This window comes from Salmo salar, chromosome 05 (genome assembly GCF_965601325.2).
Source record: "Salmo salar chromosome 05, fSalSal1, whole genome shotgun sequence".
NCBI classification, from domain to species: domain Eukaryota; kingdom Metazoa; phylum Chordata; class Actinopteri; order Salmoniformes; family Salmonidae; genus Salmo; species Salmo salar.
In genome coordinates this window covers 30348485-30368829 of record NC_138295.1, presented here as the reverse complement: position 1 = coordinate 30368829, position 20345 = coordinate 30348485, and the positions used below count along the sequence as shown (strand labels likewise).

The following is a 20345-nucleotide window of genomic DNA, read 5'->3' as shown; positions in this document are numbered from 1 at the left end:
AATGTCAGAACTGTAACTTCTATTTTTAGTGCATGTTCACCAACTTGAGGATGACACACGCACAAATGGCAACACTTCCTTAGCAGAGCAAACTGAAGAAGCATATTTCGAAGAGCTGGAAAATACACGTTGTTTCCGTCAGGCAAAGTAGAAGACAGAAAGACAGATACATAAATACCTGTTATAATATCTGAGATGGGATGAGGATGGCACAGCCATTCAGCCGGCAGCAGTCTCAAGGAGGAGGCAGGACATGACCGCCATCCTCAATTAAATGGAGTGTTCATAGCACAAGGTATGTGATATTCTTCAGGAGCTGTAGTTACATTACCCACAATGCACTGTATAACGTGCCAGTTTTGTAGTTTTAAGATGTACTGAAGCTGACCAATACAGGAACAATGCAATACTTTTCATTCAAAACTCTCAGAAAAGATCAAGTTCACATCCTGTTACAAATTGAGGGATCAGGAAGAGTCCCAGAAACATTGCAGCCAGGCCTCAACGGCCCCACCAATGAGAGAGCAGAGCGGTGAAATGTGTAGGCCTCTCCTAAGTGGGATTATTATTGATTTATTTAGTCCTGATAACAAGAGTTGTAAAGCCATTTTAAGGAATACTCCTTTTTACCTATCTCAAGCTGTCAGAACCACAGTTCTGAGCATTCTGCTGCTGGTTAAGAGGCAGGCTGTCAGAACCACAGTTCTGGGCTCTCTGCTGCTGGTTAAGAGGCAGGCTGTCAGAACCACAGTTCTGAGCATTCTGTTGCTGGTTAAGAGGCAGGCTGTCAGAACCACAGTTCTGAGCATTCTGCTGCTGGTTAAGAGGCAGGCTGTCAGAACCACAGTTCTGAGCTCTCTGCTGCTGGTAAGAGGCAGGCTGTCAGAACCACAGTTCTGAGCTCTCTGCTGCTGGTTAAGAGGCAGTGAAAACGCTTCTCCAGAGTCGTAAATCTCTTTGCCAGATATTTTCTTTGATTTCTTTTTTCCTCTTCGCTCTTCAACTTTTCTTTCGTACACCCCATATGAAGGCCAATACTTTTATTTGGCCGTGTCAAAAAGACAGGGGGCAAAGTAAGGAGAGCAAACGTGATTTCATGTTTGAGGGTATAAATTTGTGCACATTTTGTTTCAGTTGGATGTTGTGGCCTCACACTTGCTTCGATGAAAGGCAGGGAGGGAGTCCCCTGGGAATTTTTTGGTTCACATGCTCTTTCTTCTTCCATTTTATTATCTGGTCTTGGCATAAGTCACTCCCAGGTTGTGCTGAATTTTCAATTAACACTGACAGAAGTGCCATTTTAAAAGAATTTGATGATGTTTGAGAGTATATTTAGCATATTCCAACATAACTCAACATAAAGAAACTAGGACAAGTGCCAGAACAGTTCAGAGAACACATTTTTCCTGTTTGTTAGTTAAGATAACTGCTTTTTAGGCTTCCAACCATGACTCTCAATCTAGCCCACCCCAGGCGCCTCGTTATCAGAAGTCACACCCAAAAAGGTTCTTAACACAGTTCTTAACACATTCTAAATAAGTCTCTCTCTGACACATTCTGATTCCTGTATTCCCAGGCCAAGTCTGTTTCTAGGAGGAGTTGACGTGTTCACCTCATCGTCCCGAGGCATACGTAATGAGGAGGGAAGAGCTGGCTACTAAGAGCCAGTTCAGCAGGCCTGAGGACCACATGTAACCCCACATGTAACCCCACATGTAACCCCAGTTTGCACAGACAATTGCACCCCTACTAGGGTAACAGTAACATGAAACACTTAACAGCAGCTTGACAAAGGTCATAAATGGACCAAGGTGTTAAACAGGTGCTGGAAGGGAGAGAGTAGGAGGAAAAAGAGGGGTGGATGAGGGGGTGGAGGACAGGAGAGAGGAGAGAAAGAGGAGAGAAAGAAGGGGAGAGGGTGAAGGCTTTATGGGGTTCACCAGGCATACTTCGACCTCTCACTCACAGCAGGACGGTGTTGTAATAAATTGCCGGTCGTTAAGGGTCTGGACACCTCTTGGCACCCACTTCAAAAGAGCTCAGAGGTTCTGCCTGTTAGGTTTGGATTAAGCATGGCAAACGGGTCGGGTTATGGTCCAATCGCGGTTTCATACCCCCACATCTGGCTGGCAGCACATTGGCTGAAATTGAGACTTTGTGTCTCTTGATGTTAGCTCGTGACATCTTTATTACCACTCACCGTTACCCATCCATGCACCCACTGACATTCTGTCATATTCCCATTCTCCCATTCCCCGATGCTCCCACTCCTCCTCCCAATGATGAAACCTTAATGTTAAACATTTGGGATGTCTTCCAATCCCTGGTCTTGGTTCTTCAGGTGCTGCTAAGTAGAAACTTGTAAACTAGCTCTTATCGTTGGGCAGTGGTACCGGTCCCATCCATCTTGAACGTTATGAAGGAAGGAGCTACTGTTGAGACGGCCGATGCACCTTGTCCACATTACCACAGTGGAGGCCTTTTATGTTGTGCCTATCGATTAATCTAGTTCGTCTACAGTATGAGAGGTCACTGAGGATTTATTGGTTGGCCTCGAAGTGCACCCCTAAGGCCCTCTCTCTCGACCACAACTCATGTGAAAAGGGAGGGGGGAAAAATGATTTGCTTTCAAAAGCTGACCTGCACAGCCACCCCTATAGACATAGTCACCATCTCCACACACATAACAGTCCTGGCATGGACACACTGCTTATTGTAGGTCCCTAACAGGTGCAGAGGCAAACCCTTGAGCCAGGGAAGGTACATAAATTACACGGCAGGCCAAATCACACAGCACTGTTGCCGTGTTAATCTGCCAAGGGCTTTGAAGGCAGGACAAAGAATTATGAATCCACCCTGGGAAGAAAACCTCAGAGACTCAACTGCCACCACCAAAGATGGCCGTCTGGCAAGTTACTGACAAAGCTATAAAAATATACACAAATGAGGTAGGAATTCAATACATTTGATCAACTGTTACCCCAAGAGATGAGAAATATTCGTTTCCCACAGTAAATTGTTAATATTATCAATTTGGATATTTATGATTATGATAGGAACAGAATTGATTGAGTGTAGCCTTTATTCTGCAGCTAAATTCCAGCCACGCAAAATACTTTAAATCCAATTTCAGTTCAATATCAAACCATGTGTGAAAATGTATTAAGTCAAGGTTTATCATGAAATTAATCATGTCTTTGACCGCCTCTATGTCAATCATAATGCATGGCCAGATCTATTGGTTGTAAATAGTGCACACAGATTGGTTGGACTTTCACACAGCTTGCATTATTATCACCATTGAATTTCCTGAAATATAAAAAATGGCCACCAAACATGCACAGAACGAACAACCTCATTACATTTGACATTGACAATGCACATGAATAAACATATCTGTCAGTGTGCCAGGTTTAGCCAAAAGGCACATTTTTAACTGTGTAGTCCCAACACCAGAGCAGACAGGATGTGGCAGTGACATGGGAGATTGCATTTGGCCTTGGTGATGTCTGCCAGCCGGCTGGCTGACAGGTGCCAGATAGATCATTGTAGGGCAGGGTTGTGATGGGTCTAGTGGTGACGGTGCTCGCGGGGCTCTCCACAGGCTTGTCAGAGGGGGACAATTCCATGCGCTCGGCCCCAGGACAGCAGCTCCTCTTCCGGACCTTGGGGCGGGTTGCCATCTCACAAGGCATGTGCTGCAGACAGACAAACGGGGTGAGGGGGGGGGGGGGGGGGGGGGGAGCAAGAGAGAGAGAGAGAGAGAGGAGGGCTTTGGCAGGAGATATAAATCATCTCAATTATGGGCCAACCCCAGTGGACAGGTCACTCTTATCATACCAAAGTTCAAGGTGTTTCCTGGTCAGCCAAGGAGCTTGAAACCAGTGAATGAGATCTGAATGTGCAACGTGCTCAGGAGGGTTTGCTTCAGTAGATAAAAGGATGTTGTGATTTGCTTCGATCAAAGTAGTGCTTCCGATTTGAATTGTTATTGTTCGACCTAACGTTGTTTTCTCGATATGTAAACCAAAGGTATTTTCAAGGCAATCAGGCTAAACATTCATGTATATTTCAATGGTATTTTTTGCATACTTTAGAATAGATCAAAATGCATTCAATTCGTTCACAAAATGAACAGAATACTGTACAGAATATGGACAGAAATGTTAACAAAACATGGAGGATTGTCATGCCCACCTAAAATCCTTTATGGATGACTGTCAGCATCAATGTATAGATGAGACATGCTGTATATGCCTTTGGCTAGGATGTACACTGACAAACAAACCACATAGCTGCTTTAATCTTTATTATTTTCCTTCCTTTTTTCTTTTCTTTCACTAAAGCCTTCTGACTTTTTCTATTCTTTTTATTCTCTATTTATTTTCTTTGTGTGTGTGTGTGTGTGAGGGGAGCCCAGGACAGGGGGAAATTGGTGTAATGAATTTAGGGCGCCCATGCTTGCTGAGGCGAGCCCCCCTCGGTTGCTCGTGGCCATTAATCTTCCGCACTCTGTCAGAGCAAAATCTGCCCACAATAGGAAAAGGGGGAGCTCAAATTGACTACCAATTACGCGGCTGTGAATAAAGGATATGGAGAGAGGGAGAGAGAGAGAGAGAGAGAGAGAGAGAGAGAGAGAGAGAGAGAGAGAGAGAGAGAGAGAGAGAGAGAGAGAGAGAGAGAGAGAGAGAGAGAGAGAGAGGGGGGGCAATATGTTTCAGCGGTAAGTTTTATTTTAACCCTGTGAGTGTGCAGAAGCATCAGGGCCTGGAGACGGAGAGAGTGTGGAGTCACTCATGGATAAAGGCCTCTTGGTGAGGCTCGTTCGTTTAGCCTATCCAATGAGATAGCGGACCGGTGGTGATGCACGCCACCATGGGGTAAAATGGGTGGCGTGCAATGCCTTTTATAGCACTGTTCTTGATATCTCTCTCTCGGGGGAAGATTGAAGGAAAGTGCACCTCATCATTTTACAATGTTAGTTTTATCATGGCTTTAATGTTGGTTCTCATTATGGTTTTTTGTTGGTTTTGATATGGTGTGGCATATATTTGAAGTTAAAGCAACACATCAAAATGATTTTGCTCTATAAACATGTTCCACCACAATTTCAGGCACTAAAGACAGAATACTCAAAAATGTTAAATTCTCCTGCACCTAGGAGAACACGCTTTATAGTGAAGCCAAGATGGTCATACTCCAAGCAATTCCTTTTTTATTATGATTTTCACCTTGTACTGTTTTTAATACTTGGGAGTGGAGTATTTATTTAATTTCAATGTGAGAAAAACCTGACAAGATCTCATAATTATCATAGCATAATCCATTCATGACACATTTTTGCTATGGGAGACATTTTCTCCTTTTTAACCACCTCCCAGTTAATTATAGGAAGAGTGCACTCGCATGTGTTTCATGCACGTAAGCACAAGATAAGTCAGATGTTTTAATGAAGTTTGACTTTCAAGCATTGAGGCCTTAAATATGAGCCTCTAAGTTATTCAGAGTTTATAATTCTTCTGCAAACTTTCACAGCTAAAATAATACGGTCCAAAGCTGTTTGTTGTTGGACTGTGTTCTCTCCATATTTAGGATTGCAGACCAAGGCGCGGCGTGATTCGAGTTCCACATCTTTTATTAGTGAAACTTAAACAAAACAATAAACAAACAACAACCGTGAAGTAACAGAGCGCACATCAGCACTCAACAAAACAATATCCCACAACCCAGGTGGGAACAATGGAGAACTTAAGTATGATCACCAATTAGAGACAACGAACATCAGCTGCCTCTAATTGGGAACCATACCAAGAGCACCAACATAGAAATGAAAAAACTAGAACACCCCCTAGTCACGCCCTGACCAACAACACCATAGAGAACCAAGGGCTCTCTATGGTCAGGGTGTGACAGTACCCCCCCCCCCCCCCCCCGCAAAACCTGAAACCAAATGGGGAGGTTAGGGGGGTGACTAACGTCGGGCTGAACGCCGTGCCTGGACTGGGCATCAGCGCAGAGGAAGGCTCCGGCCTTGGAGCGGTACTGGAATCCGTGCCTGGACTGCGCACCGGCGCAGAGGATGGCTCCGGCCATGGAGCTGGGTTGGACGCCGTGCCTGGACTGGGCACCGGCGCAGAGGAAGGCTCCGGCCTTGGAGCGGGACTGGACGCTGTGCCTGGACTGGGCACCGGCGCAGAGGAAGGCTCTTGCCATGGAGCAGGACTGGACGCCGTGCCTGGACTGGGCACCGGAGCAGAGAAAGGCTCCTGCCATGGAGCGGGACTGGACACTGTGCCTGGACTGGGCACCGGCGCAGAGGAAGGCTCCGGCCTTGGAGCGGGACTGGACGCCGTGCCTGGACTGGGCACCGGCGCAGAGGAGGGCTCCTGCCATGGAGCGGGACTGGACGCCATGCCTGGACTGGGCACCGGCGCAGAGGAAGGCTCCGGCCTTGGAGCGGGACTGGACACCGGAGCAGAGGAGGGCTCCTGCCATGGAGCGGGACTGGACACTGTGCCTGGACTGGGCACCGGTGCAGAGGAGGGCTCCTGCCATGGAGCGGTACTGGAATCCGTGCCTGGACTGGGCACCGGCACAGAGGAAGGCTCCTGCCATGGAGCGGGACTGGACACCGGTGCAGAGGAAGGCTCCGGCCTTGGAGCGGGACTGGACGCCGTGCCTGGACTGGGCACCGGCACAGAGGAAGGCTCTGGTCTTGGAGCGGGACTGGACACCGTGCCTGGACTGGGTTGCACCAGACTGATGACACGATCCTCAGGTCGAGTGCGTGGAGCCGGCACAGGACGTACCGGACTGGGGAGGCGCACTGGAGGCCAGATGCGTGAAACCGGCACAGACTTCACCAGACTGCTGACAGGCTCTTCAGGTCGAATGTTGAGCAGAACACACTTGACCAACATCTCTCTCCTCTCTCTCCCCCCCAACTTCTCCATCGCCTCCCTGACGGTCTCTGGCTTTTCAGGGCGAGTGCGGGGAGCTGGCACAGATGGCACCGGACTGGTGTCACACTCTTCAGCACGCCTGCGCTGCAGCATACTCCTCGCCAAAGTCATTCTCCGATATCCCTCCTCACACTGCTCCATCGACTCCCAGGCGGGCTCTGGCTATCTCCTTGGCTCGGCCGACCACACCTCGTGCCCCCCCAAAACATCTTGGGGTTTCTGTGGCCGCGGTCCTCGGCGTTGTCGCTGTCCTTCCTGAGTCCTCTGCGACTACCGCCAAGGAAGGGTCTCGCATCTTCCCATGATTTCTTCCCAGGTCCAACTCACTTTTCCCTCCGTTGCATGCTGCTTGGTCCTTGTTTGGTGGGATATTCTGTCACGGTTGTTGGGATAGACGGACCAAGGCGCAGCGTGATTCGAGTTCCACATCTTTTATTAGTGAAACTTAAACAAAACAATAAACAAACAATGACCATGAAGTAACAGAGCGCACATCAGCACTCAACAAAACAATATCCCACAACCCAGGTGGGAACAATGGAGAACTTAAGTATGATCACCAATTAGAGACAACGAACCTCAGCTGCCTCTAATTGGGAACCATACCAAGAGCACCAACATAGAAATGAAAAAAACTAGAACACCCCCTAGTCACGCCCTGACCTACAACACCATAGAGAACCAAGGGCTCTCTATGGTCAGGGCGTGACAAGGTCTCTGACTATGGAGGGAATACGGCCATCGCAATGGGAGAATCTCAATCGCATACTCCTCGTGTTCACTCTCCTCTTCCTCAAAACCAACATTTAAATCAATCAAAATATAAATCAATCAAAATATAAATCTATAAGTCATATTTCTTCAAGGCCCTGACAATCCACCGCACAACATGGTCAGGGAGAAAGACAGTCCCCGAGACGTGCCCCTTGGTGCACTCACACTGAGGGTACATCAATCTTTTCCTAATTCCTTCAAGTGTGAAAGGGGCCTTATTGTGGCAGCCAGAGGGGAAGCCGGGCCAGAGGTACCTGTTGCAGCCATGTGGAGAAGAGAGGCCAGAGGTACCTATTGCAGCCAGGTGGAGGAGAGGAGGCCAGAGGTACCTATGTAGCCAGGTGGAGGAGAGGAGGCCAGAGGTACCTATTGTAGCCAGGTGGAGGAGAGGCCAGAGGGACCTATGTAGCCAGGTGGAGGGGAGGAGGCCAGAGGTACCTATTGTAGCCAGGTGGAGGAGAGGAGGCCAGAGGTACCTATGTAGCCAGGTGGAGGAGAGGAGGTCAGAGGTACCTATTGTAGCCAGGTGGAGGAGAGGCCAGAGGTACCTATGTGGCCAGGTGGAGGAGAGGAGGCCAGAGGTACCTATGTAGCTAGGTGGAGGAGAGGAGGCCAGAGGTACCTATGTAACCAGGTGGAGGAGAGGAGGCCAGAGGTACCTATGTAGCCAGGTGGAGGAGAGGAGGTCAGAGGTACCTATTGTAGCCAGGTGGAGGAGAGGCCAGAGGTACCTATGTGGCCAGGTGGAGGAGAGGAGGCCAGAGGTACCTATGTAGCTAGGTGGAGGAGAGGAGGCCAGAGGTACCTATGTAGCCAGGTGGAGGAGAGGAGGCCAGAGGTACCTATGTAGCTAGGTGGAGGAGAGGAGGCCAGAGATACCTATGTAGCTAGGTGGAGGAGAGGCCAGAGGTACCTATGTAGCTAGGTGGAGGAGAGGAGGCCGGAGGTACCTATGTAGCTAGGTGGAGGAGAGGAGGCCAGAGATACCTATGTAGCTAGGTGGAGGAGAGGCCAGAGGTACCTATGTAGCCAGGTGTTGGAGAGGAGCCCAGAGGTACCTATGTAGCTAGGTGGAGGAGAGGAGGCCAGAGGTACCTATGTAGCTAGGTGGAGGAGAGGAGGCTAGGAGGCTATGAGGAGAGGAGGGCCACATGTCCCAGCTCCGGCCCTGCTGGGTCCCTGACAGCTGACCAGATGGCAGAAGTATTAGACCAACAAAGGCAATCTAATGAAGGGGACAATGGAGGCCGGGCCAGGGAGGGGAGGGGGCGGTGTGCTGACAGCCACCGTGATGGAGGGACGGCGAGTGAATGACAGAGACAGGCAGGCCTGAAACCCCAAAGAGTCAATACACTTCCCTTCCCTCCCTCAAGCCCTCTCTCCCATCCCTCCCTTCATCCCTCCCTCCCTCCCTCACCTCCCTCCCTCCCTGCAACCCTCCAACCCTCCCATGTATACATCTCCTTCATGGCCCCACCCCTCCTCCTGGCAGTATTATAGGGGGCTATGACTTTATTACCCCTCATTAACACAAATTAGACCACTTGAGCCCCCTGAATGGAGATGACAAATTGAATTAAGCATTTGGAAACAAGTCAATCCCCACCCCGGCCAGCCTGCGACCATATTGCCTTAACATTCAAGGGGGAAGCCATAAAAACCTACTGATGCCTGCTGTTATTTGGGGCTTCTTTGAGAAGCTGTGAATGGTTAAATTCCTTTGGAAATGATTGGGATACTTTAGCTCCCTGAGTTATGCTTGGTGTGTTAAGTGAGGATTAATGGTGAGTGTAGCAGATGGTTTGCCCTTAAAAAACGGATGTGCCATCGGAGTGTTTTTAAGGGTTTTCTGAGGGTTCTCCTGTTGTGAGAAAAATATCAAATATACTGCAAAATATGTCCAAAATGATCAACGAAATGATATCAACTATAGACCTAGGAGAGAGTTCGCGATACGTAAATGACATTTAGAATTTAAACAGACTTTTTGGTGCACAAATGTTTGATTGCATTTATTTTGTTTCAGGGACTTTTTATGGAAAGGATATTTAACTAACCACTAATTGTAAAGTGTTTCTTTAAGACTGTCTTCTAATCACTGTAGTCTCCGTCCAGCGTGTATCTCAGTTTGTTTATATAGCACCTTTCAACATCGGTATTGTGTAATAGTGTGTGTAGGAGTTCTGGCTGAAATCCACTATCCCTGTTTTCCTTGCTAGACTTACAAACGGATCATGTTTTCATTGGCCATTGAGAGCCCATGTCCTGCTGTGATTGCGTAATCACACTTTTGTCAAAAATCACCTCATTCACAGGAACCTAATTTACAGGTGTAATGTAACTACATATCATCCCCTTGTGAAAACTGCACACACGTACAACATTGCACTCACTGTATGACAACGCCATTTTATTTTAATAGGCATGTGTAGCTAATGGAGCCCACCTGTACTGCATTAGCTAGTTGATTGTACAGCTAGCTACAGGCTTCTGATTAGTGGTATTGAATAAACTATTCTTATTCAGGGCAGTTTACTTCACGGCAAGGTAATTGTCGGAGGTCCTCTATACAAGTGAAGTGTGCTGTGTTGGTTTGCAGTGACTACTATGCAATATACCACCATCTAGTGTTTGAAAAGGTACTTACATCTATGGGGCGTCTTGCTTTGGGCCGCCTTGCGTCACAAGTTTGTCGATTCACACGCACGCACGCACACACACACACACACAGATATATAGGAGCTTGAGTCTTTGAGAATACATTTTACATTTTAAAAAGCATAGATGGCTCTACTATCATTGCTGCATGCATCGTTGTCGCAAGGAAGACCCATTCCACATAACCTGAAACTATGCCACGTGTGTCCAATTCACTCATGCAAAGAAACGCCAATACACTGAGTGAGGGAAGGTTTAGATATAAGCATCGTGTTTGATTTCAAATCTAAAGTGTGCCATTTCACTTGTAATACAAACATACTAGCTATGTATTGTCTGTTGCTAATGTTTACCACACTTTATGTACATGCCAAATGTGTGTAAAACCATAGCGCCACTTAAAGCCACAATCTCTATGAGCTAAGTGCAATGGTCTCACCTTTCATAACCCAAAATGTAAGAATGTATCAATGCATTGTTTGTTTTATTTGTAATTTGAGGGAATTGTAAACCAACAATATATATCTGAACTTGTTGATTTCATGGACTTTCAAGCCTTGCATCCATGGTCCACGTATAAATGACCATAAATTACATTTCCCAATGATGCAGCTTCTGTTTCAAATCAAGTCGGGGATTCCATTGGGCTGAAACATAGACTGCAGAGCGTAGCTTTATTACTCACTGTGATCCAAAGGCATTTTTTCCAGGCTTGTATAAGACTGACACCTTGTGGAACTCAATTACACTACAGTAGGTTTACTCCTCGTTGCCTGTAATCTAATGACGATGCTTATCAAACAGCACCAGGTGGTGCTAAAGCACTAGCAATTTTACTATATCGTCACACACGGTGAAACCCCCAAACAGCAAGGCACACCATTGCAATTACAGCTGTTTACTGAATGAAACCGTAGTTTCACTCAATGGGCTTCATTGGCATGGGAAACATATGTTTACATTGCCAAAGCAAATGGAATAGACAATAAACAAAAGGAAAATAAACAAGGGAAATAAACAATCAGTAAACACTACGTTAAACTACATTTTAAAATAATGTAGACATTTCAAATGTCATATAATTGTCTCTGTATGGTGTTGTAACAATGTGCAAGTCATTGACGTATGAAAGGGAAAATAAACAGATAAATATAGGCTGTATATACAATTTTGTTTTTGCTCCCCTGGTTCTCATGGCAACCGGCCACAAATCTTGTACTGTGACTGCACACTGCAGTATTTCACCTAACAGATATGCGAGTTTATTAATGTTTGATCTCTCTCTCTCAATTCATTTTAAGGGGCTTTATTAGCATGGGAAACATATTTACATTGTCAAAGCAAGTGAAATAGAAAATACACAAAAGTGAAATAAACAACAAAAAATGTCAAGTAAACATTACACTCACAGAAGTTCCAAAAGAATAATGACATTTCAAATGTCATGTTATATCCATATACAGTGTTGTAATGATGTGCATAAACTTAACGTTTATTTCACTTAAAGTACAAAAGGGAAAAGAAATATAGGTTGTATTTACAATGGTGTTTGTTCTTCACTGGTTGCCCTTTTCTTGTGGCAACAGGTCACAAATCTTGCTGCTGTGATTGCACACTGTGGTATTTCACCCAATATATATTGGAGTTTATCAAAATTTGATTTTGTTTTTGAATTCTTTGTGGGTCTGTGTGACGTGAGGGAATTATATGTCTCTAATATGGCCATACATTTGGCAGGATGTTAGGAAGTGCAGCTCAGTTTCCACCTCATTTGTGGGCAGTGTGCACATAGCCTGTCTTCTCTTGAGAGCCAGGTCTGACTTCGGCGGCCTTTCTCAATAGCAAGGCTATGCTCACTGAGTCTGTACATAGTCAAAGATTTCCTTAATTTTGGTTCAGCCACAGTGGTCAGGTATTCTGACACTGTGTACTCTCTGTTTAGGGCCAAATAGCATTCTAGTTTGCTCAGTTTTTTTTGTAAATTCTTTCCAATGTGTCAAGTAATTATCTTTTTGTTTTTTCATGATTTGGTTGAGTCTACTCTGTCTCTCACTCTGCATGCGTATGTGTTATTCAACTATCAGTCTGTAGGGGGCACTATTGAGACACATTTCAGTCTTGGCCATGCGGCCTCACATCTTAATGAAACCCCTGGTGTGGACTGTAACGTTACAGCCAGGCCTGCTATCCACCTGGGAGTGGTATAAAAGCAGTTGTGCAGGAAGCTTCTGCAATTTCCTCCCACTTGCGTCACAAATGCATTACTGTGCATCTCACCCAAACCACAACCACATGGGAGCTCAATGAAGCTCTGGAATTTTCCGACTGCCAAAACACAAACAGAGACTAACTAGGAACCTCCTGAATCTGAATGTATTTTAACTTTTATTGTATAAGGTTAGGGATTTTGGGAGTAAAATCATATTTTTTGCAGCAACACCTAGTTGCCTATGGATCCTTGAGAACTGACAGCAAATGGCAATATGTCAGTTCTTAAATCAATGACAGTATAAATGGGAATCATATTATGAGTTTTTCCACAGCGACAGGCTTATACTGTATAACTCTTTGTGTCTATGTTTTGGTTATGCACAATAACAACAACAAAGCCTACAGAAAGACAATTGTGTAATATACGGTTGTCCTATGTGGTCCCTTCATGTGGTTAACAGATGCTTCTCTGTCTGGATATACTAGCTCCCATAGGAATCTCCCTTAGCTTTACACATCATGACAGTGGCACTTCCATGGTAGCATAAGTGATTTATTTTCTGTTACTGTACTTTTACAGATCCAATCTCAGTCTGCAACGGTGACTAAACCCCCAGTTATCCACTCCTCGGCAAAATAGAATGAGAAAATAACTTAACACACGAATATTGGCTAGCACAGTAAGACAACAACAACCTCAGGCCAATTGTAATGAAAGTTGCTGTTCTGGTCAGATGCAATTTTGGCTTACAGTGTATGCATTGAATTAATCCACCAAGAGTACTACTCTGTAACATGGGCCAAAGTATATTAGCAACCCTGCGTTCTACATCCTGCCAAGTGTGTTCGTTCTATTGGCCCAGGGATAGTGTGCTTGCCTTGCAAGTGCATGGTGTCAAGTTGGTGTTGTGCTCCTCCCCAAATCTGCAGAATTGGTATGAAAAATAGGAATGGCACTACAGGTTAGAGGCACACCCAGGTATGAAGGGTGCAAGAAGGGGCTTGAAAACGTAAGCATGGGTGTGCTTTGTGAATTGTATTCCGTACATATAATTATATAGTAAATAGCACTACAGTGCCAATACCAATAAAACAAATCGGTTAGTTAATAGAAAGTAACGACCACAATGCATTTCAATCTCAACAATGACCACATGAATGTGTCTTATAAATGTCCTATATTTACGAATGACGTCTAACATGAACATGCTCAAATCTTACACCGTCAAATGGCAACTTACTGGAAGACTTCCCACTAATACCCCTCCATATGGGGACTCGTGTTTCCTCGATGATTCATGCATGTCAGGTCCACGGGAAGCTGGGGTAAGCAATATGTTGGATGCACTTAACCGTCCTCCCTGGAATGGTTTTCATGCTCTAGTCCTGTCTAATATGCTCTACACAAGGTCCCCAGATGACGAGAGGCAGCATCCTTAGGAACAATGATTCTGAGAAAGGGGGGCGGGGAGGAAGCCAATAAGTGTGACACCTTGCCCTGTAAGCAATTATCCATCTTCAATAATGTTATCACGTAGAAAATGACAGAGGGGCCTATGAAGGCCCATGGGGCCAATGAACAGTGTGAGTGGGTCCTTTTAGCCCAAGCTAACAGCAACAGCTGAGTCGATTCGCCCCAGTACTCTGTAATAGAAATAGTGACCCATATTTATTCAGCATTGTATGATAGAGGTCAGGGCTACACAAGTAGTGTCCAGAGAGTTGCAGGTTCATGTTCCAGGTGGGAGCGTCTGGTATAGAAATCCCTAGCTGAATTACGGTTGGCATTGTGAGGTAGGTAGTATTAATCATAGATGATATAGAAATAGAAGTGAATTTATTTGGACATAGTCATCTATCCATGAGATATGTGAATGCAGATTTATTGAAGTTCATTCATTTACATTTCTACATATGATGCAGTCTGCAGTAGGCTATTAAGTTAGGCCCAAGTCCTAACTTTAGCTAAGGCCGGGATTCAATCTGAATCCGTACTTGACATTTAAAGGTAAATTACAATTGAGCCGACATCAGCGTTGACATTGAATTCAATCTCTGCCAACGCGGTAACATTGTCTTTAAAAGACGCCTTGTCTACAAGCACGATCGGCTTGAATACCAACCTGAGTACCTCTATCAAATCTTCTGTAAATGATGCATTGATGTCAATGGGAGATTTGGGAGGAAATGTGATATATGAGCATACTGTTACATAATTAGAGGTCTTCTCTACAGTAACAACCCAGTATACACAACCAAAAGATTCATCATTCACTTTTCATTCATGTTAGTCACCTCATAAGACTAGTGGATGGCCACTACTGACTGAGAAGTCTTTACAGTAGGCCTGTAGTATAAGTGCCAAGTATTATTTGTTTACTGTTTAGCATCATTACATAACACATACAGCCATACTATGAACCCAGTCCATGTACTGTTATTCCTCCTCATACCATGTACAAAAACTGTTATCTGTATAATATAGGCTTACAGTATGATATTGACAGACAGCCATTTTCCATCATAAAATCATGTTAGAAATTCACCCCATAAATGGAGGAACTAACTAGATTAATCAAATCCTGTTGGCAGCACAGCTAATGGGGTGGGGCAGCATGGGAATAGGGCCTGGTATGGCAGCCATGTTTGTCTGAAATGATCCCCTCCAGGCTTTTCCCCACCACTGTTCTCCGAGAGATAAATCCCTGTTGCACTTAGTATCCATCCATTTTTAATGCAGGGCCCCAGCTGGAGAATGAGAGGGAGGGAGAAAGGAAGAGGAGAGGGCTGAGAGGTGTGGATGGCTGTGCCCAAGGCCTCAACACAGCACCCGAGTGCTTAGTGTATACTGTCTGTCTGAATCCCCCTTTCTCAAAAGAGGTCCAGAAGTTATGGGCTGCTGGCTGCTGCCATTCCAGAGATAGCAGACAGAGAGGCTAGGAGAGGGGGGCATTATTCAATAGACTTCAGTGCAAACATGATCTGTGTTGAGTGGGGAGGCACACAGGCCTAGACATTCCAGGGTGGGCAGCCTTCATAAACAACGGGCAAGTGCTTGGAACAACCATGGGGCTTTGTTCCTCCAGCTGAGGTGGCTCTCATGCAGAGAGACTTTGACTTCTAGAGCGGAGGAAGACCACTCCCTCCATCTGTTGAAGTATGGACTTTAATGTTCTGTAGGCGGAGCCAATGACAGAGAGCCAAGAACGATATGTGCCATCTTTAATGGTATGGTCTAGCCTACATTTAATATCTGACAATGGCAATGAGATACTGTTCATGTAAACTGGTGAACGAGGTCTGTGTCTATCAAGTCGATCAATAACATCAAGGCATCAGTTATAATATTTGATAAGCTATTTATTCATGTAATTAATTCATATCGTATTATTCTGCACAGGCAGCATACAGGGACTATTTCATTCATATCGTATTATTCTGCACAGGCAGCATACAGGGATTCATTCATTAACATAGTATTATTCTGCACACACAGCATATAGGGAAATTGTGGTAAAATATTAATAACAAAGATCAACAGTGTTTCTTTTTTCTTATTTCATTTAATCAAAAACCTCTGTTACAAGTGGCAAATTGTCAACTGTTTTCAATATATTCCATTCTCTTGCAAACAACCCCAAGAATGTAACATTGAACAAGTAAACTGTTAAAGTAGGGATAACACTATATACAGACAATCACGTTTTGGTGAAGAATGAGTAGAGCTTATTGGAAATACACTTTTGTCATGTTTGAATGCAGCAAAAGAAAAATACAATTATGTTATACAAAGATCAAAAATACTATTTAAACCCTTATTATAAATGGCAGCACTATATTAATAAACTGCAGTTGACATTTTACATGTAAGTACAAAATCCTGTTGAGGTAGTACCCTCTGAAGTCACTTGAAATGCTAAAATACTGAATAAACGTAAGTCAACTTTATATACAATACAGCAAATCTCTGTTCCTCATTTCAGTTCATTAAAATTGTATAATCCTTTGGTTAACATAACTGTCAGAAATGTGCAGTCTCACAAGTGACAACTTTCCATCTTTCCATCTTACATTCATAATAATTTTGCATCTTTTTGGATTTATTCAGGGGAATAATGCAAAAGGGGGCTAATACATTGTTTTTTAAGAAAGGCTTGTTTAATAACATTCATTTGCGCTATCCCACTATTTCTCAAGGTGAATTGTCCTCCTGACTCTACTATTGCAGAGCACTCCTTACCTCCCAAGTTCAGTCCTCTGTTGAGGATATTTTGGGGTAATTGTTGATAAAAGAAAAACTGCATTGAAAAGAAATGCCTACAAGCAATTATATCCAGTGTGTTACCCTCTCTTGGGAATGTAAACATCAAGGGTATATCTTATTTGGGTAATGATTATTCATAAGTCTGGGTGATGTGTGACATGGGAGATGAAAGTCATTTGGCTTGGCTACTATTGAGTATGAAGTTACCCAGAAAACACCAGGCCATAACAGAGATGTCATTGTCTTGTTTTTTTTTTATGCTACAGATATCACATGTCAACTTCAGAGCAAGTTTGAAACTGTGTTGTGGAGTGGCAGACAGAGGAATGGGCCTCAAAGTGCCATGCCTTGTTTTACAGACATCTTGAATGGAAAAAGTTTTATTCATGAACATTCTTACCCTTGTTAATAAATGACAAACTTAACTTTGGTTTTCAAAGAGAAAAGAAATAGCAAAGCTTACAGTAAAAAGTACTGGTAACATGACAATCACAACCTTCTCACGCCCTCATAAATCAATGTACACCAGGAAACACTCAGCATTTATTCACACATTGTGATTATGAATATAGGTGAATTTAAATGAACACTCAAAGAGCTATACACTATAAGAAGAAAATAAATTCAATGTATAACGAATAAAAACATCTATGTGAATAAAGCAACTATAAAAATATAAGAGATTTTGGAAAAAGCATAAAATCAACATTTTGTTTTATTTGTTTAAGAAGTCATGTAGCCTTAGCCATTAGGACTGGGATATGCTATAGCCGCAATGGAAACAGTCATCTGAAAATTGTTCAGTGCAATTCAATTTAGTTTCTTTACTTGTGTAAAAATCTATCTCTAGAATATTTTCATTCGCTTACCACCCACTGCCCTCCCTCCCTTTAATGGTCGCTGGGTTGGTTGATCTTTGGAGAGTGGACAGTACTTAATTGTGTGCGCATTGTCACCATTGGCGCTGCAAAGAGGGCAGGTATAAGCCCGAAGAATGGGGCACACCACCCTTCCGTCCGGTGTCTTCAGAACGTGGGAGCCATACACCTCCTCCGGCGCACCGTTATTCCTGCAGAAGACGCAGATTTTGGGCTCCTGTTTATTCCTTGACGTTGGTTTGCGCATCTTCCTCTCCACTCCGAACAGGTCAAATCCTGCGAAGCTTCCCCCGAAGCCCAAGTCCCGGTCTTGTAGTGGGATGCCACCGATTTGGTTTTGGAATGGACTCAGAATTGAAAAGCGCTCCTTCAAGTCCAGGATGGAGGTAGGCGGGGGGCTCGCGGATGGACAACAGCAGTCCAGGTGTCCGCCTCCACTACTGCCCGAGATTACGCACGCACATTCTGGAGAGTCATCCAAACCCAGGGTTGCTTTCAGGGACTCGGTGATGGAGTTTGGGCTTTGGGGCATCATGTGCTTGTTATTCTTCGTGACCAACGTCGACAGACCCAGATAGTCGTTCCAAAAATTAAAGGTATAGTCATATGGGTTGCGCGCACTCAAATAGTTATGATTGAGAAAATCCATGATTATTTTTCTCCTTTCTATGCAAAAGCACCAATGTAATCCTCCAGGTTTACAGCCAGAGCTCGTTTCCAGGATGGTTGGTGAACTGGACTGCTCCAGTGTTCTTCAAGTGTATAAACGCTTGTACAACAGGCTTGCTGGTTATAAGGAGACCGGAAAGCTGAAAAGAGGGCGGGGCTCTCTTCTTTAACCAAGTTTATGATCAGGTTGCAGCGCACTCTTTCTCTGCAAGGGTAGGTTTGGAAAGCGGGAAACCGATCCGATATGGTCCGAACTGGCAGTCGTTTACAAGTTGGAAAACAACCACATATCTTAGTAACATAGCCTACACAGAAATATAGTCACACTTTTTTAACGGTTTCATTACGCACCAGTCATATGTGTTTAGAGCTACACCCGTAGCTTTATGACTTGATACAGAAGGGCAGGATTGAGCTACGCAGTAAATACATAATTGTTTATTTGTATAGTGCGATGTCAAAGCCTACTAAAATAGCTTACATACACATGTTTGTGCGCATTTCTCGTGCACACCCTAACCCTTTCAAGACCATGCATGCATAAAATCCCTTTGTTCCTAGAGCACCCTCTCCACCACAGTGATAGAACACTTCCCACCTGACTCTTGTCATATCGCTGAGTATTTGGATACTATGGTAACAATAGTAGCCAATGCCATACCCTTTTCTGTCATCACGGCGTCTATTACAATTCAATACTACATATTTGTCACTAATATCATGATTATCCTATTGTAGTAGGCCTAAAATGTATTTTGGAGGGGTAGTGGTGGTATCGAAGGATATACTGCAGAATTACAGGGCTTGTTATAGTTTACATTTACATTTTAGTAATTTAGCAGACGCTCTTATCCAGAGCGACTTACAGTAGTGAATGCATACATTTCATACATTTTTTTCCCTGTGCTCCCCCATGGGAATCGAACCCACAACCCTGGCGTTGCAAACGCGTTGCAAACACCATGCTCTACCAACTGAGCTACAGGGAAGGCTAGTTTGTCAGTAGATTTACTTTGCTATTCCCCTTTTAGAGTGTTCCTTCTGTGGCTTTGGCATTGTGAAAAAAACCTTCTTCGTCAAGCCACATTGTTGTACAAGCTGAGGGCTGAATGAAGGCAAACTGTGTTGCCCTTCAAGCCACTCTCTCCAACCCCCGCCCTGAGTACAGAACCCTAATGATCGCAGATAAAATATACTCACATTTATACAGTGGCATAGCCCTTGTCTTTATATGTGAATCCATTCAAGGAACAAAGAGCATAGGATGGGGAGACAGGAGCATATAGAGAGGGGCATATATGGAAAGTGATTGCTCTGCAAGACATAACTGTCTCAGAATAGAATCTCGTGCTTCCTTATGACTGCATTTTATGGGTAGAAAAATAATGAACACTGGTACAGGTGTAAATTGGAAAGTGCATGAGGGGAACAGTGTGAAAATGTCATGGAAGACAGGGTATAATGGAATATATAGGCAGAGGGTATTGGATGCAGGCTGGTGCTCTCACAGGTCTATGATCAGGATGGTATTCTATTGTGGAATCCTCATTCCCTTGTTTACAATAACAGCAACGTGTCATTTCACTCCTCTGCCACTGGGAGACTGTGTGAGCCCAGTGGATCCTAATTAGGATGACATCATCAAGCTTCCGTTCAATAGAATAACCCCATAACCCCAAGAATTCACCCAAGGAGTTTTGATGTATTTTTGTTTACTGCCAGAAACCTATGATGGATAGAACATATTGTACTTATGAAAATACGTGTCCACTTTCATTGATTGAGGCCATGACATGAGCAAAGCCCTAAAAAAGAGTGTTTTGTTGTTGCTCTATCAATAGATAAGTCGTATAACTATCACATCAAACTTAACTTTAAAGTGCATGTAAACATCAGGAATGCAGGAATCTTTACATAATCAGGCAACTC

The 20345-nt window shown here is 44.3% G+C and overlaps 1 protein-coding gene across 1 annotated transcript; it reads right to left on the bottom strand.

Moving 5' to 3' along the window:
• Positions 1–17567: 17567 nt before the first annotated feature.
• On the bottom strand, positions 17568–18511 carry nano1 (Nanos homolog 1). Its single transcript, NM_001141585.1, is given in 1 exon segment — positions 17568–18511. A coding segment is annotated over 1 exon segment (681 nt). The 5' UTR covers positions 18397–18511; the 3' UTR covers positions 17568–17715.
• Positions 18512–20345: the final 1834 nt, after the last annotated feature.